This window comes from Globicephala melas, chromosome 2, assembly GCF_963455315.2.
Source record: "Globicephala melas chromosome 2, mGloMel1.2, whole genome shotgun sequence".
NCBI classification, from domain to species: domain Eukaryota; kingdom Metazoa; phylum Chordata; class Mammalia; order Artiodactyla; family Delphinidae; genus Globicephala; species Globicephala melas.
The window spans coordinates 152,445,240-152,469,179 of NC_083315.2; the positions used below are offsets into that span (position 1 = coordinate 152,445,240).

Genomic DNA, 23,940 nt, shown 5'->3' on the forward strand with positions numbered 1-23,940 from the left:
TCTGTCTAAATGTTTTTATTGGAAACAGATAGTTGCACCAAGCAAGAGCTTACTTTCCCCACTCCAAATTAAAACAGAGCACAACAGGGGCCAACATCATTTGGCAGGACACTTCCAATATGTGAACATCCTTCTTTCTACGCACTGTGGTTGGGCTAACTTTATTTGTAAGCAGTCATTCTTAGACAAAATATTAACCCCAAAGTACTAATGTCACTCGAAAGGGAAGTGGCCTTAATTTCATGTGTGGGGCAGTATGTTCTGTAAATGCCAAAAGGTGGGAGAAAGCACAAACACAACCCACTCTTTAAAAAAAACTAAATAATTCAAAGTAGAATTTTTCCATCCCCCCCTTTCTCCTATAATAAAAAGTAGTGCTGGGCTCTGACACCCAGATTTTGTTTTCATCCTGGCCATTTACAAAGTGTTCCCCTATATGACTTTCATCATTAGGGTTATGAATAATAGTTCATTCACTCTGAAGAAAGTATCTACTCCTTTCTCCTCTTCTTGCCTTCATGCTCATGTTCCTTGGGGCGGCTGCTATCTGAGGGTCTTTTAGAGCCACCGTGCTGTTTGGCTTCTTCCAAAAATTTGTCCAAACCAAAAGGATCCTCCTCAAACTGAACTGGTCCTTCTCGGCCTCTTTGTCTACGGTCTGAACCAGAAAACTCCTTATCGGGAACAAATCTAAGGAAAAAGAAACGACCATGAACTACTTTGTTTTCACTGGTGCAGACACAAACTAAACTGTCTGCCTTGGTACCTGTTAGTCTTTATCCTGGCTTCTAGGTCATCACCATACATGTCCTTGTCCAGATTTTTACTGGGCCTGTAAATATTCTGAGCCATATCTTTACCACCTCTCCAGGCTTGATCATAAACATTGTAAATTTCATCTTCTCCACCTGCAAAACCACTGTCCATACCCTGTGGAAAAATAGAGGATGTTAAAAATGTACGTTATTATTTATTAAAAGTTGAATCTGATTACATTCTTGTGAAGAGTAAAAACCCTTGCTCATTTATAGCTCACATTTTCAGTAATCTGAACTGCAAATAAAAAGGTCATTAAAGAACAGTCACAAAGTCCATTAACTTTTGTTCATACCCGCTTTGGGTTCTTAGGTTAAGTGTGGTGCTCACTAACAACTGACTGCTTTAGCATAGTGGTCTTTAAAATTGGAGGATACTAGTATGTTAATTTCCTTTTCCCTGAGGATTGGTATTCATATAACAGCTAATATATGCTATTTCTAGACTCTTTGTACCTTGGATTGGTTGAAGAGCCTTTGGTCATACTGAACTTCATTGGAAGTCCGAGGATTGGGCACACCCAGAGCAATGACTTCGCTGATATCTCGATTTTCATTTCTCTGCAGTTTCGACCTGTTTTGAAATACCATGTCACAAACTGAAAATTCTTCACAAACAAGTTGAATTTCCATTTAAATACAATCGATATCAGAAGCAGAGTAAATATGTACATTCACATCTTGTGAATATATATATTCCTTGATAATGCATCATCAGGATGGCAGCTCTTAAGGCATTTCAGATACATGATTATAAGAGATAGGGTTTTACAGTTAAGCCTTCATGATAGCAGAAAAGAACTGCTAAGAGACCCTTCTTTCCTTGAGATAAAATTGGTATATAACATATAAGTTTCAGGACTACAACATAATTCGGCATCTGTATACCCTACACAAAGTGATCACCAGAAGTCTAGTTACTATCCATCACCATACAATTGACCTTCAGCCATTTCACCAATCCCTCAACCCCCTTCCCCTCTGGTAACCACCAATCTGTTTTCTGTATCTATGAGTTTGTTCTTGTTTTGTTTTGTTCATTTTGTTCTGTTTTTGTAGACTTCACATGAGTGAAATCACACAGTATTTTTCTTTCTCTGACTTGTTTCACTTGGCATAATACCCTCAAGGTTCATCCATGTTGTCACAAATGGCAGGATTTCATTTTTATGCCTGAGTTGTATTCTAGTACACACACATGCCCCAGATCATCTTTATCCATTCATCTGTTGATGGGCACTTAGGTTGCTTCCACATCTTGGCTATTGTAAATAATGTTGCAGTGAACACAGGGATGCATATACTTTTTTGAATTCGTGTTTTTGTATTCTTCAGAAAAATGCCCAGAAGTGGAATAGCTGGATCATATGGTAGGTCTATTCTTAATTTTTAAAGGAATCTCCATAGTGTTTTCCATACTGACTGTACCAATTTATACTCCCACAAACAGTGCATGAGGGTTCTCTTTTCTCCACATCCTCTCCAATGCTTGCTATTTCTTGTCTTTCTGATAACAGCCATTCTAACAGGTGTGTGGTTTTAATTTGCATTTCCCTAATAATTAGTGATGTTGATTATCTTTTCATGTGCCTGTTGACCATCTGCATATCTTCTTTGCAAAAATGTCTATCCAGATCCTCTGCCCATTTAATTGGGTTTGTTTTTTTGTTGTTGAGTTGTATGAGTTCTTTATATATTTTAGATATTAATCCCTTGTTGGATATATGATTTGCAAGTATCTTCTCCCATTCAGTAGGCTGCCTTTTCGTTTTGAAGATGGTTTCCTTCACCGTGCAGAAGTTTTTAGTTTAATATAGTCCCATTTATTTTTCCTTTTGTTTCCTTTGCCTTTGGAGTCAGATTCACAAAAAACATTGCTAAGACCAATGTCAAAGAGCTTATTACTACTTGTGTTTTCTTCTAGGAATTTTATGGTTTAAGGTTTTACATTCAAATCCTTAATTCATTTTGAGTTAATTTTTGTGCATGGTGTAAGATAGTGGTCTAGTTTCATTCTTTTGCCTGTAGCTGTCCAGTTTTTCCAATACCATTTATTGAAGAGACTGTCCTTTCTCAAAAGAATCATTCTTGATATGGAAGTCTTTAATACAAGCAATCACCTTGTAATGCATGCTGAGATATGAAACTGCTATGGTCTATATCTGCTATTATAAAGGGTTAGGGGGAGTAGATGCAAATTAGATGTATCACATGAATCATTTTCAATAAGCTAGAGTCAGTTCTTTTACCTAACCACACTTAGTAAGTTTATTCTATTAGAATTCTGAGGTAAACATGTCAATGACTGGATTACTCAGTAAGATTTTTGACATTCAGATGAACTTAATTCCCCTGCTGTTTCAGTACATATGAAATCTACATCGCAGTGATACCATAGTAACCATCATCATTTATTTTACTAGAGACTTAGGTCTTAAAATGATTTCTATAGACAATCTAATTTTCATACAATCACAAGTTTAAAGCTTTTCTATGTTATCAATTCTCATAGTTACATTACTGGTTTTAAGGGCTCAATTTATCCACAGAGCCATTTTGATTTTTGCAGCTTAGGAATTTCAGACTAAGAGTGTCATTAACTGTGCACTTTCATACTTTGTTCCTCTCTCCTACACTACATTTAAACACAACTCTAAATTCAGATTTTCTGCTTCCCTATGACTTCACTCATCAGGGAGATGAAATATGCCATTAAACAACAAAGAACACCACCAGCAGGAATCTGTCGTAGATATGACTTGAAAAAATAGATTGTATCAGCTCAGAGGAGGATGAGAGCATGGAAAACTGCTTATTTGGAAAGAAAATGTTTTACATTTGCATTTAACCCTTACTCAGAATTCCACCTCTGTATTACAGCATGTCTTCAACGTTTCAGCAATTTCAGTCCTCGGCCTTTGGTGAACCACAAACTTCACTAATCTCTACTTTATTCCCAGTCTCCATACATGTATTTCCTTTGTTCTATACAAGTCTGTACTTATTAAGAGCACTCTGTCAATTTTCCTAAGTAATTTGAAATGACAGCTCTGTCTTTCTGAATTTTAAGTAAAACTGCTCATGAAAAGAGGCTGACCTTCACTTCTTACAAAACCTGCTCTTCTTCCCCACTGTACTTGGTACAGTACTCTGCACGTGAAAGGACCTCAATAAAGGTACAGAAGCTTATTTCCTGTCTAGAGGAATAGGCACATGATAAATTTGTCTCACCATTTGAAACAGGAAAAGAACAGACCAGAACAGGCATATCCTCAACTTTCTATTCACAAACATGATCTCAATTCCCTTTTCTATATCCCCATCATTCTCAATTCTAGCTGACTCTACAAGGTAATGGAAGAAAAGATAACTTCCATGGGTAGTTACTTCTTCTGCTAAGACAGAGTAAGCAGTTAAGTGCAAGAAAATAAGTGCTGATTTATTAAGTTATCAACCTGAAGAGGAAAGAGAGAGAAGCAAACTGGTCTTAGTGCACTAAACCTCCTCTCTAAAAGGTTCACAGAGGCCACTCTTCATAATTCGTATTTATCTCAAATAGTACCTACCTCTTATCTGGAGCTGCCCTGGAAAGATTCCGGTCATGCTGTCTCTCTTTTCGCCTGTCATGCCGGATTTCATCCCTCTCACGTGCCTCCCCATCCTCTGTGTGGACACAGTTGAAAATTATTATTATTATTATTATTATTATTTTCAGTTTGCGGGCCTCTCACTGTTGTGGCCTCTCCCGTTGCGGAGCACAGACTCCGGACGCGCAGGCCCAGCGGCCATGGGCTCACTGGCCCAGCTGCTCCGCAGCATGTGGGATCTTCCTGGACCGGGGCACGAACCCGTGTCCCCTGCATTGGCAGGCGGACTCTCAACCACTGCGCCACCAGGGAAGCCCTGAAAATTACTTTATCACTATATTACCCATTAATATTTTGAACAAGAGAATATTCTTTAACCTTAGACAGAAAAATCCATGAATTTCTTTGTACTCACATTCAGCCCTTTTAACCTTACTTGCAATTAATTTAAATCCAACAGTATTCGTTTAATTTTTGAATGTGAATTCCAGAATCATGCATGCAGCTAAAGTGTTTAGGCATAAAGTGTACTGATATCTTTATGAAACACATCAAAGTAGTATGGTGGATTAACAGATGGAGAGAGAGCTGGGTAGGTATGTGATAAAGCAAATTTAGCAATGCTAATAGTTTTTAAATAAATGTTAACTGTAGAATCTAGGTGGTGGAGATATGGGTTTTCATTGTACAATTCTTTCAACTTTTCTATGTGTTTTAAAATTTTCATAATAAAATGTCAGGAAAAAAGAATTATGCAAAGTTTATCCTTATATTTTCAAAGACTGACTTCGAATAAAGAACCTTTTGCTCATGGTACATTGGGGCTGGCTGCACCTTGATCTGTATCTATTGTGTTTATGTCTATCTTCATTTCTCTGCCCTCTCCAGGCTGAAGGGATATAGTGTAGATATAGAAGGAATACAGTGTAGAGCATGAGCTTTGGAGCCAGACTGTGTGGATTCAAATCCTGTTTCTACAACAGATTAGCAAATGTGAAATTGTGCTGATGACTTAACCCCTCTGAGACTTCGTCTCCTCCTCTGTAAAACAGTGATAATAACAGAACCACTGCATAGGGTTGCTGTAGGGATTATATAAGGTAATATATGTAAAGTGCTCAGAGTGGTGCCTGCCATAATAAACACTCAATAAGCGTTAGCTTTTATTAATATTTGGCAAGATATTTTTTAAATTTTTAACTAATTTCTCAAGAACCATTCTGTTTTTTGTTTTTGTTTTTTAATCAGTTTAGAGAACTTAGATACAGGGAAGTTTTACTCTGAATTACCTTCAGAGGCTAGGTTACAACAGGTAGCTTTTTAAATCTTGCCTCATTAAGACATATATATATGATTCAAGGAAGTGGATTACTACTTATAACCTTAGTTACTTCCCTATAGTTGAACTCTAGACTCCTATAACAAATTGTCTGCTTGACACCTCCATTTTAAACTTAACATGTCCACAACTAAACTCTTAATCTTTCCCTCCCAAATATCGTCCCCCTGCAGTCTTCTCAATATTAGTAAATGGCAACTCAATCCTTCTCAAATATTTAGATCAAAACTTCTAGTCATCCTTGACTCCCTTTCTGTCATTCCTCTACCAAATCCATAAGCAAATTTTGTCAGCTCTACTTCCAAAATACTTCCAGTAACTGACCATGTTTTCACTACCTCTCATTATTATCTCTCATCTGGATTACTGCAATAGCTTTCCAAACGGTTTCCCTGCTTCTCCAAATGACCATTCCATAGCCTTCTAACATATGCAAAATCACGTCACTCTGCTCAAAACTCTTCAAATTGCTTCCCTTGTTACTTGAAGTAAAAGCTATGTTCTTACAACGACTAGAAGGCATACATGACCTGGCCACTTTGCCCTAAGTACTCTGACACCTCATCTCCTACTGCTTAGCTTTCTCAGTCTAATCCACCCATACTGGCCTCCTGCTTTTCCTTGAACACACCAGTTACACTCCCAACTCAGGGCCTTTGCACTTGCTGTTCCTTCTATCTGGGATGCTCCTCCCTCAGATATCCACATGGCTCAGTTCCTTACTTCCTTCAAGTGTTTGTGCTAATGTTACTATCTTAGAAGTGAGGCCTATTCCAACCACTCTCTCCTTCTGGCACTTTTATACTCCTTCTCTGTTTTATTTTTCTCCATAGCTATTATCACCTTCTAATATACTATATGACTAACTTTTTTTGGTCTATCTACATTCACTAAAATGCTCACTGCTATACCCCCTACCTGTCTAGTAGAAAACTCTGTGTCTAGAAGAGAGCCTTGCACACATTAGGTGCTCAGTATGAACTGAATAATTACACTAGTCTAGGATTTATTAATGAAAGAAAAACCACCCTCATAATTTTCTTGAATTAGAATTAGTCTTCTCACTCTACCTGAATTAATATACCAATGTAGACCACTAGATAAAGCCAGAGAGAAAATACTGGCAAATTTAATGATCAAAGGCCTACAAGATAGAAAAACTCTCGATCAGTTTACCATGTGGGGGAGATGAATTATTCAGATGGAGATAAGATTTCTCTAAGTTTCAAGAAAATTAAAATAAGAGAAAACCAAGCCTATCATTTGAGTAATATGTGATTTTTAAAAGTATACTGCTCAGAACTTTAATAACTTCTGGTGTTCTTGCATATTAGAGGCCCACATTTAAATACACATTCTTTATTTTCTACTGCTTCAGCTTAATAAGGCAGAAACTACTGTTTCACTTCTAAATTATTTCTGAAATATCTATATTTATATGTATGTACTGCTCTGTATGCAATAAAAAACAATAGAGATTTTCTAAAATGAGATAGATATTATTAACAATGCAAATTCAGTTTAGTAAGGAGTATGTCATACCTTTCTCCACATGGGTTTTGATCCCAGCCCTTCTCTCCCTGGCTTTCTGGGCCATCTCTCTGAGCTTCTCTTCATGCTTCTCCTTTTCTTTCTGAGCCATCTTTCTCTCTACTTGAGCACGCATTTCCACAGCTTCACGAGCCTGTTAGTAAAGTCAGATGTTAAATACGACACTACTGGGGATAAAGAATTACAGCTGTCATGCAACTCCCTGACTAAACTCTGGCTTGAAAGAAGTTATAAAGAATTCAAATTTGTTACTGCCGATTAAAACAAAGATTCTTGTCTACAAAAAGATTACTTGTCTAGACGACATTGCAAATTTAGCTTTTTCACTCAGAGAATTGTTTTAGTGGTTGAAACTATAGTGACCCCAATCAATCTTGTAAGTCAGTGTTTCACTAATGTTTCCTCAGAAACAACCTAAAAAATAAAATTAAACAAGATTCCAGTAAAGAAAATTTCAATGTCAATAACAGGAACTGGTTATATTCTCAAAATCAATCAGACCAACTCAAGATAAAGCCTTAGAGGGCAGATAGCAGATGCAAGAAGAATTACAATCCTGCAGCCTGTGGAACAAAAACCACATTCACAGAAAGATAGACAAGATGAAAACGCAGAGGGCTATGTACCAGATGAAGGAACAAGATAAAACCCCAGAAAAACAACTAAATGAAGGAGATAGGCAACCTTCCACAAAAAGAATTCAGAATAACGATAGTGAAGATGATCCAGGACCTCGGAAAAAGAATGGAGGCAAAGATCGAGAAGATGCAAGAAATGTTTAACAAAGACCTAGAAGAATTAAAAAACAAACAGAGATGAACAATACAATAACTGAAATGAAAACTACACTAGAACGAATCAATAGCAGAATAACTGAGGAAGAAGAACAGATAAGTGACCTGGAAGACAGAATGGTGGAATTCACTGCTGCGGAACAGCATAAAGAAAAAAGAATGAAAAGAAATGAAGACAGCCTAAGAGACCTCTGGGACAACGTTAAATGCAACAACATTCGCATTATAGGGGTCCCAGAAGGAGAAGAGAGAGAGAAAGGACCCAAGAAAATATTTGAAGAGATTATAGTCGAAAACTTCCCTAACATGGGAAAGGAAATAGCCACCCAAGTCCAGGAAGTGCAAGGAGTCCCATACAGGATAAACCCAAGGAGAAACACACCGAGACCCATAATAATCACATTAGCAAAAATTAAAGACAAAGAAAAATTATTGAAAGCAGCAAGAGAAAAACGGCAAATAACATACAAGGGAACTCCCATAAGGTTAACAGCTGATTTCTCAGCAGAAACTCTACAAGCCAGAAGGGAGTGGCATGATCATACTTAAAGTGATGAAAGTGAAGAACCTACAACCAAGATTACTCTACCCAGCAAGGATCTCATTCAGATTAAACAGAGAAATCAAAAGCTTTACAGACAAGCAAAAGCTAAGAGACTTCACCACCACCAGATCAGCTCTACAACAAATGCTAAAGGAACTTCTCTAAGTGGGAAAAACAAGAGAAGAAAAGGACCTACAAAAACAAACCCAAAACAATTAAGAAAATGGTCATAGGAACATACATATCGATAATCACCTTAAACATAAATGGATTAAATGCGCCAACCAAAAGACACAGGCTTGCTGAACGGATAGAAAACCAAGACCCGTATATATGCTGTCTACAAGAGACCCACTTCAGACCTAGGGACACATACAGATTGAAAGTGAGGGGATGGAAAAAGATATTCCATGCAAATGGAAATCAAAAGAAAGCTGGAGTAGCAATACTCATATCAGACAAAATAGACTTTAAAATAAAGAATGTTCAAAAGACAAGGAAGGACACTACATAATGATCAAGGGATCAATCCAAGAAGATATAACAATTATAAATATATATGCACCCAACATAGGAGCACCTCAATACATAAGGCAACTGCTAACAGCTATAAAAGAGGAAATCGACAGTAACATAATAATGGTGGGGGACTTTAACACACCTCACTTACACCAATGGACAGATCATCCAAAATGAAAATAAATAAGAAAACACAAGCTTTAAATGACAAAATAGACCAGATAGATTTAATTGATATTTATAGGACATTCCATCCGAAAACAGCAGATTACACTTTCTTCTCAAGTGTGCACGGAACATTCTCCAGGATAGATCACATCTTGGGTCACAAATCCAGCCTCTGTAAATTTAAGAAAATTGAAATCATATCAAGCATCTTTTCTGACCACGCTATAAGATCAGAAATGAATTACAGGGAAAAAAACCCTAAAAAACACAAACACGTGGAGGCTAAACAATACATTACTAAATAACCAGGGGATAACTGAAGAAATCAAAGAGGAAATCAAAAACTACCTAGAGACAAATGACAATGACGATCCAAAACCTATGGGATGCAGCAAAAGCAGTTCTAAGAGGGAAGTTTATAGCTATATAACCTACCTCAAGAAACAAGAAAAATCTCAAATAAACAATCTAACCTTACACCTAAAGGAACCAGAGAAAGAAGAACAAACAAAACGCAAAGTTAGCAGAAGGAAAGAAATCATAAAGATCAGAGCAGAAATAAATGAAATAGAAACAAAGAAAACAACAGCAAAGATCAATAAAACTAAAAGCTGGTTTTTTGAGAAGATAAGCAAAATTGATAAACCATTAGCCAGACTCATCAAGAAAAAGAGGGAGAGGACTCAAATCAATAAAATTAGAAATGAAAAAGGAGAAGTTACAACAGACACCGCAGAAATACAAAGCATCCTAAGAGACTACTACAAGCAACTCTATGACAATAAAATGGACAACCTGGAAGAAATGGACAAATTCTTAGAAAGGTATAAGCTTCCAAGACTGAACCAGGAAGAAACAGAAAATATGAACACACCAATCACAAGTAATGAAATTGAAACTGTGATTAAAAATCTTCCAACAAAGTCCAGGACCAGATGGCTTCACAGGTGAATTCTATCAAACATTTAGAGAAGAGCTAACACCCATCCTTCTCAAACTCTTCCAAAAAACGGCGGAGGAAGGAACACTCCCAAACTCATTCTATGAGGCCACTATCACCCTGATACCAAAGCCAGATAAAGATACTACAAAAAAAGAAAATTAGAGACCAATATCACTGATGAATATAGATGCAAAACTCCTCAACAAAATAATAGCAAACGGAATCCAACAACACATTAAAAGGATCATACACCATGATCAAGTGGGATTTATCCCAGGGATGCAAGGATTCTTCAACATACACAAATCAATCAATGTGATACACCATATTAACAAACTGAAGAATAAAAACCATATGATCATTTCAATAGATCCAGAAAAAGCTTTTGACAAAATTCAGCACCCATTTATGATAAAAACTCTCCAGAAAATGGGCATAGAGGGAAACTACGTCAACATAATAAAGGCCATATACAACAAACCCACAGCAAATATCATTCTCAATGGTGAAAAACGGAAAGCATTTCCTCTAAGATCAGGAATAAGACAAGGATGTCCACTCTCACCACTATTATTCAACCTAGTTTTGGAAGTCCTAGCCACAGCAATCAGAGAGGAAAAAGAAATAAAAGGAATACAAATTGGAAAAGAAGAAGTAAAACTGTCACTGTTTGCAGATGACATGATACTATACATAGAGAATCCTAAAGATGCTACCAGAAAACTACTAGAGCTAATCAGTGAATTTGGTAAAGTTGCAGGATACAAAATCAATGCACAGAAATCTCTTGCATTCCTATAAACTAATGATGAAAAATCTGAAAGAGAAATTAAGGAAACACTCCCATTTACCACTGCAACAAAAAGAATAAAATACCTAGGAATAAACCTACCTAGGGAGACAAAAGACCTGTATGCAGAAAACTATGAGACACTGATGAAAGAAATTAAAGATGATACAAACAGATGCGGAGATATATACCATGTTCTTGGATTGGAAGAAACAACATTGTGAAAATGACTCTACTACCCAAAGCAATCTACAGATTCAATGCAATCCCTATCAAATTACCAATGGCATTTTTTACAGAACTAGAACAAAAAATCTTAAAATTTGTATGGAGACAAAAAAGACCCCGAATACCCAAAGCAGTCTTGAGGGCAAAACACAGAGCTGGAGGAATCAGACTCCCTGACTTCAGACTATACTACAAAGCTACAGTAATCACGACAATATGGTACTGGCACAAAAACAGGAACATAGATCAATGGAACAAGATAGCAAGCCCAGAGATAAACCCACACACCTATGGTCAACTAATCTATGACAAAGGAGGCAAGGATATACAATGGAGAAAAGACAGTCTCTTCAATAAGTGGTGCTGGGAAAACTGGACAGCTACATGTAAAAGAATGAAATTAGAACGCTTCCTAACACCATACACAAAAATAAACTCAAAATGGATTAGAGACCTAAATGTAAGATTGGACACTGTAAAACTCTTAGAGGAAAACAGAGGAAGAACACTCTTTGACATAAATCACAGCAAGATCTTTTTTGATCCACCTCCTAGAGTTATGGAAATAAAAGCAAAAATAAACAAATGGGACCTAATGAAACTTCAGAGCTTTTGCACAGTAAAGGAAACCATAAACAAGATGAAAAGACAACCCTCAGAATGGGGGAAAATATTTGCAAACAAATCAACGGACAAAGGATTAATCTCCAAAATATATAAATAGCTCATGCAGCTCAATATTAAAAACAACAAGCAACCCAATCCAAAAATGGGCAGAAGACCTAAATAGACATTTCTTCAAAGAAGACATACAGATGGCCGAGAAGCACATCAAAAGCTGCTCAACATGACTAACTATTAGAGAAATGCAAATCAAAACTACAATGAGGTATCTCCTCACAGCTGTTAGAATGGGCATCAGAAAATCTACAAACCACAAATGCTGGAGAGGGTGTGGAGCAAAGGGAACCCTCTTGCACTGTTGGTGGGAATGTAAATTGATACAGCCACTATGAAGAACAGTATGGAGGTTCCTTAGAAAACTAAAAATAGAATTACCATATGACCCAGCAATCCCACTACTGGGCATGTACCCAGAGAAAACCATAATTCAAAGACACATGCACCTCAGTGTTCACTGCAGCACTAATTACAATAGCCAGGTCATGGAAGCAACCTAAATACCCATCGACAGATGAATAGATAAAGAAGATGTGGTAAATATATACAATGAAATATTACTCAGCCATAAAAAAGGAATAAAATTGGGTCATTTGTAGAGATGTGGATGGATCTAAAGACTGTCATACAGAGTGAAGTAAGTCAGAAAGAGAAAAACAAATTGTATATTAACGCATATATGTGGAACCTAGAAAAATGGTACAGATGAACCGGTTTGCAGGGCAAACATGACACACACGCAGAGAAGAAATGTATGGACACCAAGGGGGGAAAGTGGCGGGTGTGTGTGTGTGTGTGATGAATTGGGAGACTGCGATTGACATGTATACACCGATGTGGATAAAATGGATGACTAATAAGAACCTGCTGTATAACAAGATAAAATTCAAAAAAAAAAAAGATAAAGCCTTAGTGTAGATGTGCAAGAGATAATTTCCATAAGGGTGCTCACTGTGACACAGAAGGTGTACTCTTCTATATTCTATACACACGCCATGATGTATGTAAAGTTCAAATACACATATTAATACCATGATATTAATAGACAGCCAATATTATGAATGTCATTTTCTATAGCATTCAACACATCGGAATGTTTATTTGCCCCTCCCTGATACCTTTTGGGAGACACCTACATTTAAAAGAGAGAAAAATGATGAAACCTAAAAAGAGCAGCTGGCAATCTTCCCAAAATGTGATCGGCCTAGTTAATCATTATTCTGGAATGTTGTGAGGAAGCCGAACCACCAGTGGTGAGGAAGGTGTACGAGTCTACGAACGCTGAGACCAGGTACAGAGCTGCAACCAGCACCTGTCATCTCTCGAACACATCCACAGGTGACAGCCTCTTCAGGTACTCAGCAGTGTAGCTAAAATAACAGTATCTTAGGTAACTGAGAACGGATTTACAAATTATCAAGAGCATTAAACATCTTAATTATAACAGATCAACCTTCCGATCAGCAATGTAGAGGGCTTCGGCCAGTTTTGCAAAATTTTCATTGATGTGAACTGTCTGCAGTCCTCTTCCATCAGCTGCCAGACGTTTATCTAATGGAATTGTATAACCCTAGTGTGAAGGCAGATAGAAAACACTGGTCACAAAAGAGCTATTGCAGAGTCTTTAAAACTATATTTATATATGTCCGTTTTGACAACCATTTAAAGTTTTTTCCTTACATCTTTCTTCACAATTAAGCAACAACAGCAGCAGCTAACAATGAGTGCTTTATGTGGAGGATTGTTTAAGCACTTTATATCCATGGCCTCACTTAACCTTCACAACAATTCTGTAAGACTGGTAACATTATTATTTCCATTTCACAAATAAGGATACTGAGGTAACGTCCCCAAGGTCATACAGTTAATAAACAGACAAACTAGGATTTAAACTTGGGAAGTACGATTTCAGAGTGCACGCTCTGGGAAAACAGATTCTCATGTTAAGATTGTGGGTTATAATAAAAGGAAATCACTATCAAATAGTTAAAGTTGTTCATCAAGTAAATGTAACAGCCATACAAAGGTAGAACAAATCACTAAAATCACAGCGTCTATAGGTAGCTTAATCCGCTATACTGTTCTCATGACTTGTCAGATTCTAGGAACCCTGCAAGTTTTAGTAAATGGAAAAAAGATAAAATTTGCTAGACAACTAAGATTCTGTGTTTTGAAATTTTGCATTCTACTTCAACAACTCAAGGAATACGTTTGAACATTCATGTAATTTTCAGACTTAGCTTTATTCTTCCAGATTTCTGACTACACTCCCAAATACTGACCTCTAGTCCATGGTCTTTATTCCCAATATAAGGAAGTGTTACAGAGTCAGCTCAAGATACCATAGTTACATACATATTAATCAATCCAAACCAGACCACCCAACAATCTTTTTGTTTCAGGATGAGTGTATAACTTCTTCTTTTTTTTTTTGGACACGCTGCACAGCTTGTGGGATCTTACTTCCCCGACCAGGGACTGAACCTGGGCCCTTGGCAGTGAAAGTGCGGAGTCTTATCCACTGGACCACCAGGGAATTCCCTAACTTCCTTTAAGGAATAATTTATATTTAAACCATGGGTTAACGTAGCCTTATTCACCCATCAACATCAGAATCATGAAATATTATTTGACAGAAAAGAGGAAACAGTGATTAGGAAATTTATTCTGCATTATTTTACAGATTCTTCATGACTCCTGGTAGCTTTGGTGATTAGTACATATAGTTTATACTTGCATTGTTATAAACAGAAACAAGTAATTTAAAAATTAAAGCACTGAATATATCCAAACATTTACTCTGTTTTGTCATATGATTATTTAAATTGGTTTAAATCCTTTCAGGAAGAATTTTAGATATAAATTTGAGTTTTCTAAAGAATACTATCTTTCATTGATATGTTACTTTATTCTACCCTTTCCTTCTCTATATGCTTCCAGTAACTACAATTTACTAGGAGAATCCACATGGTATTCATGTGCCTGGCATACTAACATTTCTATTACATTAAAATAAAAAGAGAAAAGTCACATAAGTTGAGTGTTCCTTCTTGAAAATCTTCAGCTAAATGAGATGCTGAGGTTTCAGCTAAAGGTACCCAGGCTGAAGGTCCTTCCTGGGTGTTTTCCAGGAGGTTCTAAAACTAAGACAAGTTAATTACCTTTTATGATTTTATGACAAGTTAATTACCTTTGCATTTTTCCAGTTTGAAATACAGGGAGGAATCTTCCACTCTTGTTGTTCCTTCACGGTCATCTGAATTGAGAAAAGAGAGGAAGAAGAGACATTTTTAGATTTATAGTCTAGCTAAAAACCGAAGTGCAATCTTTCTCTTCAAAGACAGCTCAGTATACACTACATATGGATGGATTTAGTCAAAGGTCCTAATTCCATTTGTTTGGTGGCACTATATACTATGTTCCCATATCATGGGTTCTAGTAATAACTTTAATATAAAAAATAATCTGTAAATTATTTTTGACAGTTATAAATGCTGGTTAGTATTTTTACATATTTAAACTGATGTGACTTCTTTCAGATGAGAAACTTGTTTTTTTAGTTGGGTAATAAAATATCTAAAAAAAGCCACTTGGACTATGAAGCACAGACCTAATGATCCCAGGTACTTCCTTCCTATAACTATGATAACATTCTTCTTGTCAAATACCAGACCCTTTTCATTCCATTAAATGCAGGGGTTAGGTTAATAATAATAAAACTACTAGCCTATATTTTACATACATTCTCATAGGCACTCTGGAACTGCATATTATAGTCTTGAGTGGGTCCCTATTTGGTCTTGGAAAACAAATTAAAGAAACAATAAGTGTGGTGAAATGTAACTACATAGGCATCTAGACTTTATTCTATGCGAGGTTATTTATAAAATTAGTAATCATGAGTACAAAAAGAGATTTTAAACTAGAGCAAAGATTACCTTTCGGCTAGGAGAATGCATGACAGGTGCAGGAGGAGAAGGTGGTCCCCGGGGAATTTTCTTATTAATCCTGAAGGATAAACCAAAGCACAACCACAGAGTGATACAGATTTTTCCTTTTTAGTTAATATGTCGTCTCCCCTCCTTATTTTTTATTACGTAAAGCTTCAAACAGATACAAAAACAGAGAGTATATAACAAATGTCCACCTATTATATAGCAACGCGTTGAGAAGCTAGAGCTGGTGTATTCAATTAAGAATGTGCAGATTATGACCTGCTGAATGAGGGGCACAAGACACCCACCCAGGGTCCGCAGATAGCTCTCTGAGCATCCAAGCTCCCACTCTGGGGAAGTGAAACACATTGGGTTGTTTCAATTAAAGGTGCAGTTTTAATACACCCACCTGAAGAAGTAGAGTCACAAGATTTATTATTACTTTCAGATCCCAGAAGTGAGGAGTGAGGAATGAGGAAAGAACTGGAGGAAGGATAATCTTCTGTCCTAGGCCACAAGTGAGCGGGAGATGGAGAGCAGCATAGCAATACCTATTACTTATAAGGTAGTTGGGACAGAGGATACTAACTTTTCCTGGGGCTTAACTCTAAGTAGTTATAGTCACCCTTTGGTATCTGAGGAGGATTGGTTCCTCGACGCCTGAGGATACCAAAAGCCGTGAATGCTCAAGTCCTTTATTAAAGTGGCGTAGGGGCTTCCTTGGTGGCGCAGTGGTTGAGAGTCTGACTGCTGACGCTAGCGGACACGGGTTCGTGCCCGGGTCTGGGAAGATCTCACATGCCACGGAGCGGCTAGGCCCATGAGCCATGGCCGCTGAGCCTGCGTGTTCAGAGCCTGTGCTCCGCAACGGGAGAGGCCATGACAGTGAGAGGCCCGCATACCGCAAAAAAAAAAAAAAAAAAAAAAAAAAAAGTGGCGTACTATCTGCATATAACCTATACACATCCTCCCATATACTTTATTTATTTATTTATTTATTATTATCTTTTTGCGGTACGCTGGCCTCTCACTGTCGTGGCCTCTTCCGTTGCGGAGCACAGGCTCCGGACGCGCAGGCTCAGCGGCCATGGCTCATGGGCCAAGCCGCTCCACGGCATGTGGGATCTTCCCGGACTGGGGCACGAACCCGTGTCCCCTGCATCGGCAGGCGGACTCTCAACCACTGCGCCACCAGGGAAGCCCCTCCCATATACTTTAAATCATTTCTAGATTACGTATAATATCTAATACAATGTAAATGTTAGATAAATAGTTCTGGTAGGTGTGGCAAATTAAGTTTTGCTTTTGAGAACTTTCTGGACTTCTTTTTCCTGAATTTTTTTTTACAAACTATTCTTTTGGCCATGCCACGCGGCATGTGGGATCTTAGCTCCCCGACCAGGGACTGAGCCCGTGCCCCCTGCAGTGGAAGCACAGAGTACTAACCACTTGACCACCAGGGAAAACCCTCCCAAATATTTTTGATCTGTGGTTGGTTGGAACCACAGGTGCAGAACCTGCAGATACAAAGGGCCAACTATATTTTGAAAGGTTCCCTGGGAAAGGCAAAGTGGGAACTTATGACCGGCATCCTAAACACAAGTCTTAATCTAAATGTCCAGTCTCTAGGTGTGAGCAGGGTTATCATACTGTAAAATGCCTAGGCAGCAACTCAGGAAAAAAAAAGTTGTTTTCCTCAAAAGTTGTTTTTCTCATCACAACCACTCAGCTTCAACAATTATTAAAACACAGCCAACTCTGTCATCATCATTACCCACTTCACCTCCACACTATTAACATCATTTCATCGAGCAATATACTTTTGCCTTCTTAAGAAACAGCTTTATTGAGGTACAACTAATGTACAATTAACTATACATGAAGTGTACAATCTGATTAACTTCTGACACAAGTAAATACCTGTGAAACCATCATCACAATCAACATAGTGAAGATACCCATCACTACCAAAAGTTTCTGCATGCCCCTTTGCCTATCCCTCTTTTTCCTCTCATCGCCTATCCATACTCCCTCCTTCCCAGCAGGCAACCACTGATCTGCCTCCTGTCATTGTAGACTAGTGTGCATTTTCTAGAGTTCTATATGAAAAGAATCATACAGTATGTACTTGTTTGTGTCTCACTTCTTTCACTCAGCATAATTATTTTGAGATTCACCCATTTCACTTTCCTGCACATATTAAATAAAGTTTATTCCTTTTTATTGCTCAACAGTATTCCACGTATAGATGTCTCACGATCTGTTTACCCATTTACATGTTGATATACATTTTCCTCCTTTGATATCTCTTTTTAGGAATAGTGGTTCCTTCTCATGAAACCACCTACTTACTTGAACCTTGGAGGTTCCATCGGATCTTTCTGCATTTCCACCATTCGAATAACTCTCTGTTTAGCTCCAGAGTTGAAAGCCACTCCTTGTTGAGATGGTGTATATCTAAAGAATGTAGATGAAACTAAAGGTATAACCAGTTCAAGTTTTCAATAGGTATTTTTCTTCTATTACAATCCTAAACTGGACTACACTGTCATTTTCTCTCACAAAGTATTAATCGAAAATTGCAACAAAATTTAGGCAGAGCAGATAGCAACAGAGATAAGAGAACTAACAGCAATTCTGAATTATAAGCACAATGTAAACTATAGTTGTATTAATTTGCAAATAATTCATCACAGTCCATTTTGAACCATGGAAGCCACAGTGTTCAATTTCACAGATAAGAGGTCTAGAAAATAGCACCTATTTTGTAAGTCTGCACCTATTTGAGGAAAAAATGCCTCATGATATCCTCAGCAAGCAACTTATAGTTAGTAGTTTTTGACTAAGCATAGGCTGTAAAACAGAAAGAATAATGGCAGCAGTCCTACCAGCTCTCAATTCTCCGTTAATATCTATATATGAATCATCTTTCCACATAAAGATTTAGTTGAGTGAAATCCCTCAAAATTTGGAAGTATTATAAGGATGCCTATTATTATATAAATGATATTAATATATTAATATTTATAGTATACTATTATATTAAATAATTATAATAGTATTATACTACATAATATTTCCAATATACTAATGTTATATATTATATAAAAATGGAAAACTATAATCATTGTGGTTTGCATCACATACTCTATGTAATTGTTAATTTTGAAAAACAAAAAATGTTTTAAAAATAGCATAATAGCTAATATCTTAAAAGTGGATAGCTTAAAATATTCTGCTTTCAACTGAATGCACAAAGAGTCAATAGGCTTCAAGTCATTTTTCAAAAAACTGCATTTACAGTTGTGACTAAAGATAGTGAAAGAATACCAGGACCCCCAACTACAATCACTTCCAACATGAAACTAAAACCTCCAGGCATGATTCATACCGGATATACTGAGCAGGAGCCAGTTTATCAGCTGCTCGGACTGGCATGGCTGCAGCAACCTTCTGCGATACGGATTTTTCTAAGGCTACCCTTGTCTTTTCTGTTATCTGAAATAAGAAACAACATATAGAGTGGTTTGAAAGTTAATAAAGATGTAAAACGTCATCTAAAATAATTATATATATCAATTCCCAGTTACCTCTTTAATGGCTTCTTCATCAGGTCTTTGCAGGTCTGGGTCATCTGCATTCATGACTTCTTTGGGAACCAGGTCAGTGTACTTGCTATAAATGACCTAAAATGTTCAAACAAAAGCAGGCTTAAGAAAAGCAAAGAATGAAGAGAAACAACCTCATTAAGTCATTTCAGAAGTCAAAATGTCCTCTCAGCACACTTATAAATTTAGGACACAGATTTTGTCTTTTAGATTCTAAAACCAAGGAAGTTTAAAATATATATACACAAATTGCTGCCCTGGCTATAAAAGTTAATAATTTTCCTCTGACCTCATGCATTTAAATTATTTGAGATCGTCTAATCAAGTCAGTGTCCAAATAAATTGTGCCAACAAAACCTTATGCATCAGTGATCCCTATTTTTGAGCCTCACTAGGACTTGAAATTAATGATGATATAAACTGCCTATAGCACCATTATCTTGGATTACAAGCTCACTGGAATTTAAGTCAGGTTACTAAATAATTTCCAAATTCAGGAGGCCTAAAAAATTTCATTGACCTCGCCCTACTTATAATGTTTGTCTTTTACGGCATCAACTCTATTCATAGACTAAGAAAATGAACATATGCCATGGTCAAAAAACCCAGAACACTTTCTTCCATGAAAAAAAAAAATTCTATACACATACCTTATTTTACACTCATTATCCAAATTTAGGACTGTTATCTGATTGGTAGGCCTCTGCCGAACAGAATATTACTGACTTTCATGTCCATCTATCCTTTCGAATACTTCCATAATAACTTACATGGCAGATTTTATAGAAAAACAGAAGTACTGGAAATTTAACAGATAAGCAGCATTCTAGATTTTGCTGCTTGAGTTAGGAATTCTTTGACACACATACAGATAAAGGACAACTTATAAATATGAAAGAAAACCAAATTCCTGGGCACTTGAGATCTTCAGAAATTTTCTGCAGAAGAAAATGTTTACTACTATAAGTCAAAGTCTTATATCAATAATTGCATTCTACCATGACATTCCTTAAAACAGCTTAAAGGAAATGCATGCTATTGCTAATTTCTCACTCCAAACAACAGAGCAAAAAAACTTAATGGCCTATACGACCTGACCTGGCTTTGCCTATAGCTTCAATCTTCCCCTGTACCTCTCGCTCCCTCATTCTTTATGCTTCAGTCACATGGACTCTTCTGTTTTTCAAACACAACCTGCTTTCCCCCAATTCTGGGCCTTTACAGAGTATTGCTCCCGGTTCTTCAATTGGGTTCTCAACCTGAGTCTTCGTTCAAAGGTCAGGTATGCAAGGGGGAGGCCTCCTATGACTACCCTCACTAAAGGAGCAACCCCCTCCCTACCCAATCATTCAGTGTCACAGAACTCTGTTTACTCTCTTCAAAGCACTGCTTACAGTATGAAATTATTAACTACTTTAAATCTTTACCTGTCTTGCCCATTAAAGTAATAACAATTATAATAGGTAACATTTATTAAGCACTTATTTTGTGCCACTGTTCTTCTGCTTTATATATATAAACTAACCTAACTTTCGCATCAACCCTATGAGGTGTGCACAATGATTATACCTACATTATTGATGAGGAATCTCTCATTCATTAAAGTATCTACAGTGCTTCTAACAATGCTTGGTCCCCAGGAGGCATTCAGTCAATAGTTTTTGTACAAATGATTGAATGTGTGACTTTCAGAGATGCTCTATTCTATGCTAAAGGTACATATATTTGGGGCTTGCAGAATGTTCTACATAAGCTGTTGATTTCCTGGAAAAACTGTATCATGACTATAGACTGAAATCTCTAGCTTGTTTTTCTCAGGAATAAGAAAAGGGATCAGGTAAGAAATGTAGCTAATTTACCACAAAACATGTCTATTGATATGGGAGCTACTAGTGTCACCATCCTCTCAGAGTGTTCATTTTGGAAGGGACCCTAAAGCTTACTCCAGTGAGAAAAGCAAGGCTCAGTGCGTTAAGATCACACAGCTTGTAGCTGACCTCAAAAGTTTTACTTCTTGGGCTTCCCTAGTGGCGCAGTGGTTAAGAATCCGCCTGCCAATGCAGGGGACATGGGTTCAAGCTCTGGTCAGGGAAGATCCCACATGCCGCAGAACAACTAAGCCCGTGCGCCACAACTACTGAGCCTGCGCTCTAGAGCATGCGAGCCACAACTACTGAGCCTGCGTGCCGCAACTACTGAAGCCTGCGTGCCTAGAGCCCATGCTCTGCAACAAGAGAAGCCACCACAGTGAGAAGCCCACGCACTGCAATGAAGAGCAGCCCTGGCTCGCCACAACTAGAGAAAGCCTGCATGCAGCAACAAAGACCCAACGCAGCCAACAATAAAAATAAATTAAAAAAAAAAGTCTTACTTCTTTTCAGTATGGAAAAAATCTATATCATAAGAATTAAAAGTTATATAACAGTCTCTAGAAAATAATACCAAGACTATGAAGAGTTAATTACTTTTACACAGTAATTGCTACAGGAAGGGATTCTACTCCCTGGTAGTCGTATATACTCAACATAAAGTCTCAATACTAATTTAGCATACAAGAGCCATTTGCTGCTTCTTATTTGGGTATTCCAAAGTTAATAACCCTTTAAATGAGCATCAGTAAGATTCTAGCATTTCACAAAACTGATGAAGGACATCTGAAGAGCAAGATTCCTCCATGGTATTAACTATAAAACCCCCAATTTTTATTGCCTGAGAATCAAATGTGCTGAAGAAACTCAGTATATCTCAGGGGGCAAAGGGGCTGGGGAGGATTATCCGAAAAATTACAATATACCTTCCAAGGTATCAGGAGCACAAATGAGTTTTGTGAGCAAGATAAAGTAATAACTCATCTATGAAACAGAAGTTTTTTATTACTGAAAACTGGCAAAGGATTGGATTGACTAAAAGGATAAGCTTGTCAGCATAGCTACCATTTCAGAGGTAGAGAAAGAAAACACTGTCTTTATAGACATAGTTCGTGAAATCCCATGAACAAGGTAATAACATACAATTTATCTTGGGGTTAAGGTTGTTTGGAGTTTTTTGGGGGGCGCTGAGGGGTTGAAGGCATTCTTTTAGGCAATATCATGTATGTAACATATCCTATTTAATAATTTCAGAAGGAAAAATGTAAACACCAGGCTTTTTATTTCAAGATTTATGACTGAAGTCACAACTGGAAAAAAAAAAGGATTTAGTTCTATTGAGATTTACTTAAAAATTTTTTTCTCCTTCCCAATTTTGTATTACCATTAAGTCTTGTACACAGTATTTACTTTACATTTAGAGAGATCAATCGCCTTAGACTTGCCCTAGAATATTATCCCTTGGAACCTTTCCTTGTTCACCTCTTATACCTACAGCTAGTATTTTCCATTCTTGCTCTTTCACTATTAATATTTCAGTGAGAAGTCCCTGGTTTCTGAAGAATGCCAGATCCCTCTGATACAAATCAGAAACCACTGCAGTATAGCGCAAATTCAATAATCCAATAAGCCATTTTCATCCTATGTCAAGGACCTTGCATATCAGCATTCTGAATGACAATAAATTTTTAAAAAATCTCATTTTGTGCATTTAATAGCCAATTCCCACTTCTAAAACAGGAAAATCAGTGGTTTTAACACAGGGCAATGCTAACGCCTCCAACTCCCCTCCCAGGGCCTATGAAAATATGTGAGATGTTTCTGTTTAAGACAATGGTGGGGGCGGCAGGAGGGGGCACTACTGGCATTTAATAGGTAGTGCCAGTTATGTTAAACATAATACAATGCTCAAGACAGTCCCAAACAATCAAGAAGTGTCCCTCTCCTCTAAATGCCAATGCATAGTTAATGCTGAATTATTACATGCAGTCTAGAACTTCATGCATTAATACATCCACTTTTTAAAATAACGTATTAATTAAATTTGTATAAGGAATTCAAGTGTATATTCCAGGGTATAAAGTCCAGCAAGGAAATACATCCATCATAAACAATGTTAGAATACTCCAGGTAGTCACTCTCTTCAGTATCTTTCCTCTCAACTCATTGAGTGCCCTATTCTTTTTTTTTTAATCTTCATTGTGGTTATTTATTATGATTTTTTTTAAGCAGTCTTAGGAGCAGTTTTCAGAGCAGTTTTCGGTTCACAGCAAAATTAACAGGATGTAGAGAGATTTCCTATATACCCCACACATGTACAGCCTCCCCATTACAGTCAGGGTTAGTATGAACCTGAGAGTGGTACCCCTATAAACTACTAGTCTAGGGTTCATTTCCAGTGGCTGATTTCTAGGCAAACATGTAAGGCTTTTACTGTGTAACGAACAATACTATGGAGACCTTATTTGGCCAGAATACTGAAATCCAAAAATAAACAGTTCAGTTTTAACATTTCTACTCTACTTTCAATACAAAAGAATCACCAATATACATGTAAAATGGGCTAAAAC

General features: G+C 37.2%; 1 protein-coding gene across 1 annotated transcript in view; it reads right to left on the minus strand.

Annotated features, from left to right (window-relative positions):
• Window positions 1-5: 5 nt before the first annotated feature.
• SNW1 (SNW domain containing 1) overlaps window positions 6-23,940 on the minus strand; it is a 36,081-nt gene continuing 12,146 nt past the window's right edge. Inside the window, exons 4-14 of the mRNA XM_030831900.2 lie at window positions 19,485-19,580; window positions 19,286-19,392; window positions 18,247-18,351; window positions 15,898-15,967; window positions 15,150-15,215; window positions 13,413-13,529; window positions 7,284-7,425; window positions 4,382-4,478; window positions 1,272-1,389; window positions 767-930; window positions 6-690 (exon numbers count right to left, since the gene is read on the minus strand). Coding sequence (XP_030687760.1) covers window positions 492-690; window positions 767-930; window positions 1,272-1,389; window positions 4,382-4,478; window positions 7,284-7,425; window positions 13,413-13,529; window positions 15,150-15,215; window positions 15,898-15,967; window positions 18,247-18,351; window positions 19,286-19,392; window positions 19,485-19,580 — 1,281 coding nt within the window. The 3' untranslated portion in view covers window positions 6-491. The remainder of the gene's footprint in view (window positions 691-766; window positions 931-1,271; window positions 1,390-4,381; window positions 4,479-7,283; window positions 7,426-13,412; window positions 13,530-15,149; window positions 15,216-15,897; window positions 15,968-18,246; window positions 18,352-19,285; window positions 19,393-19,484; window positions 19,581-23,940) is intronic.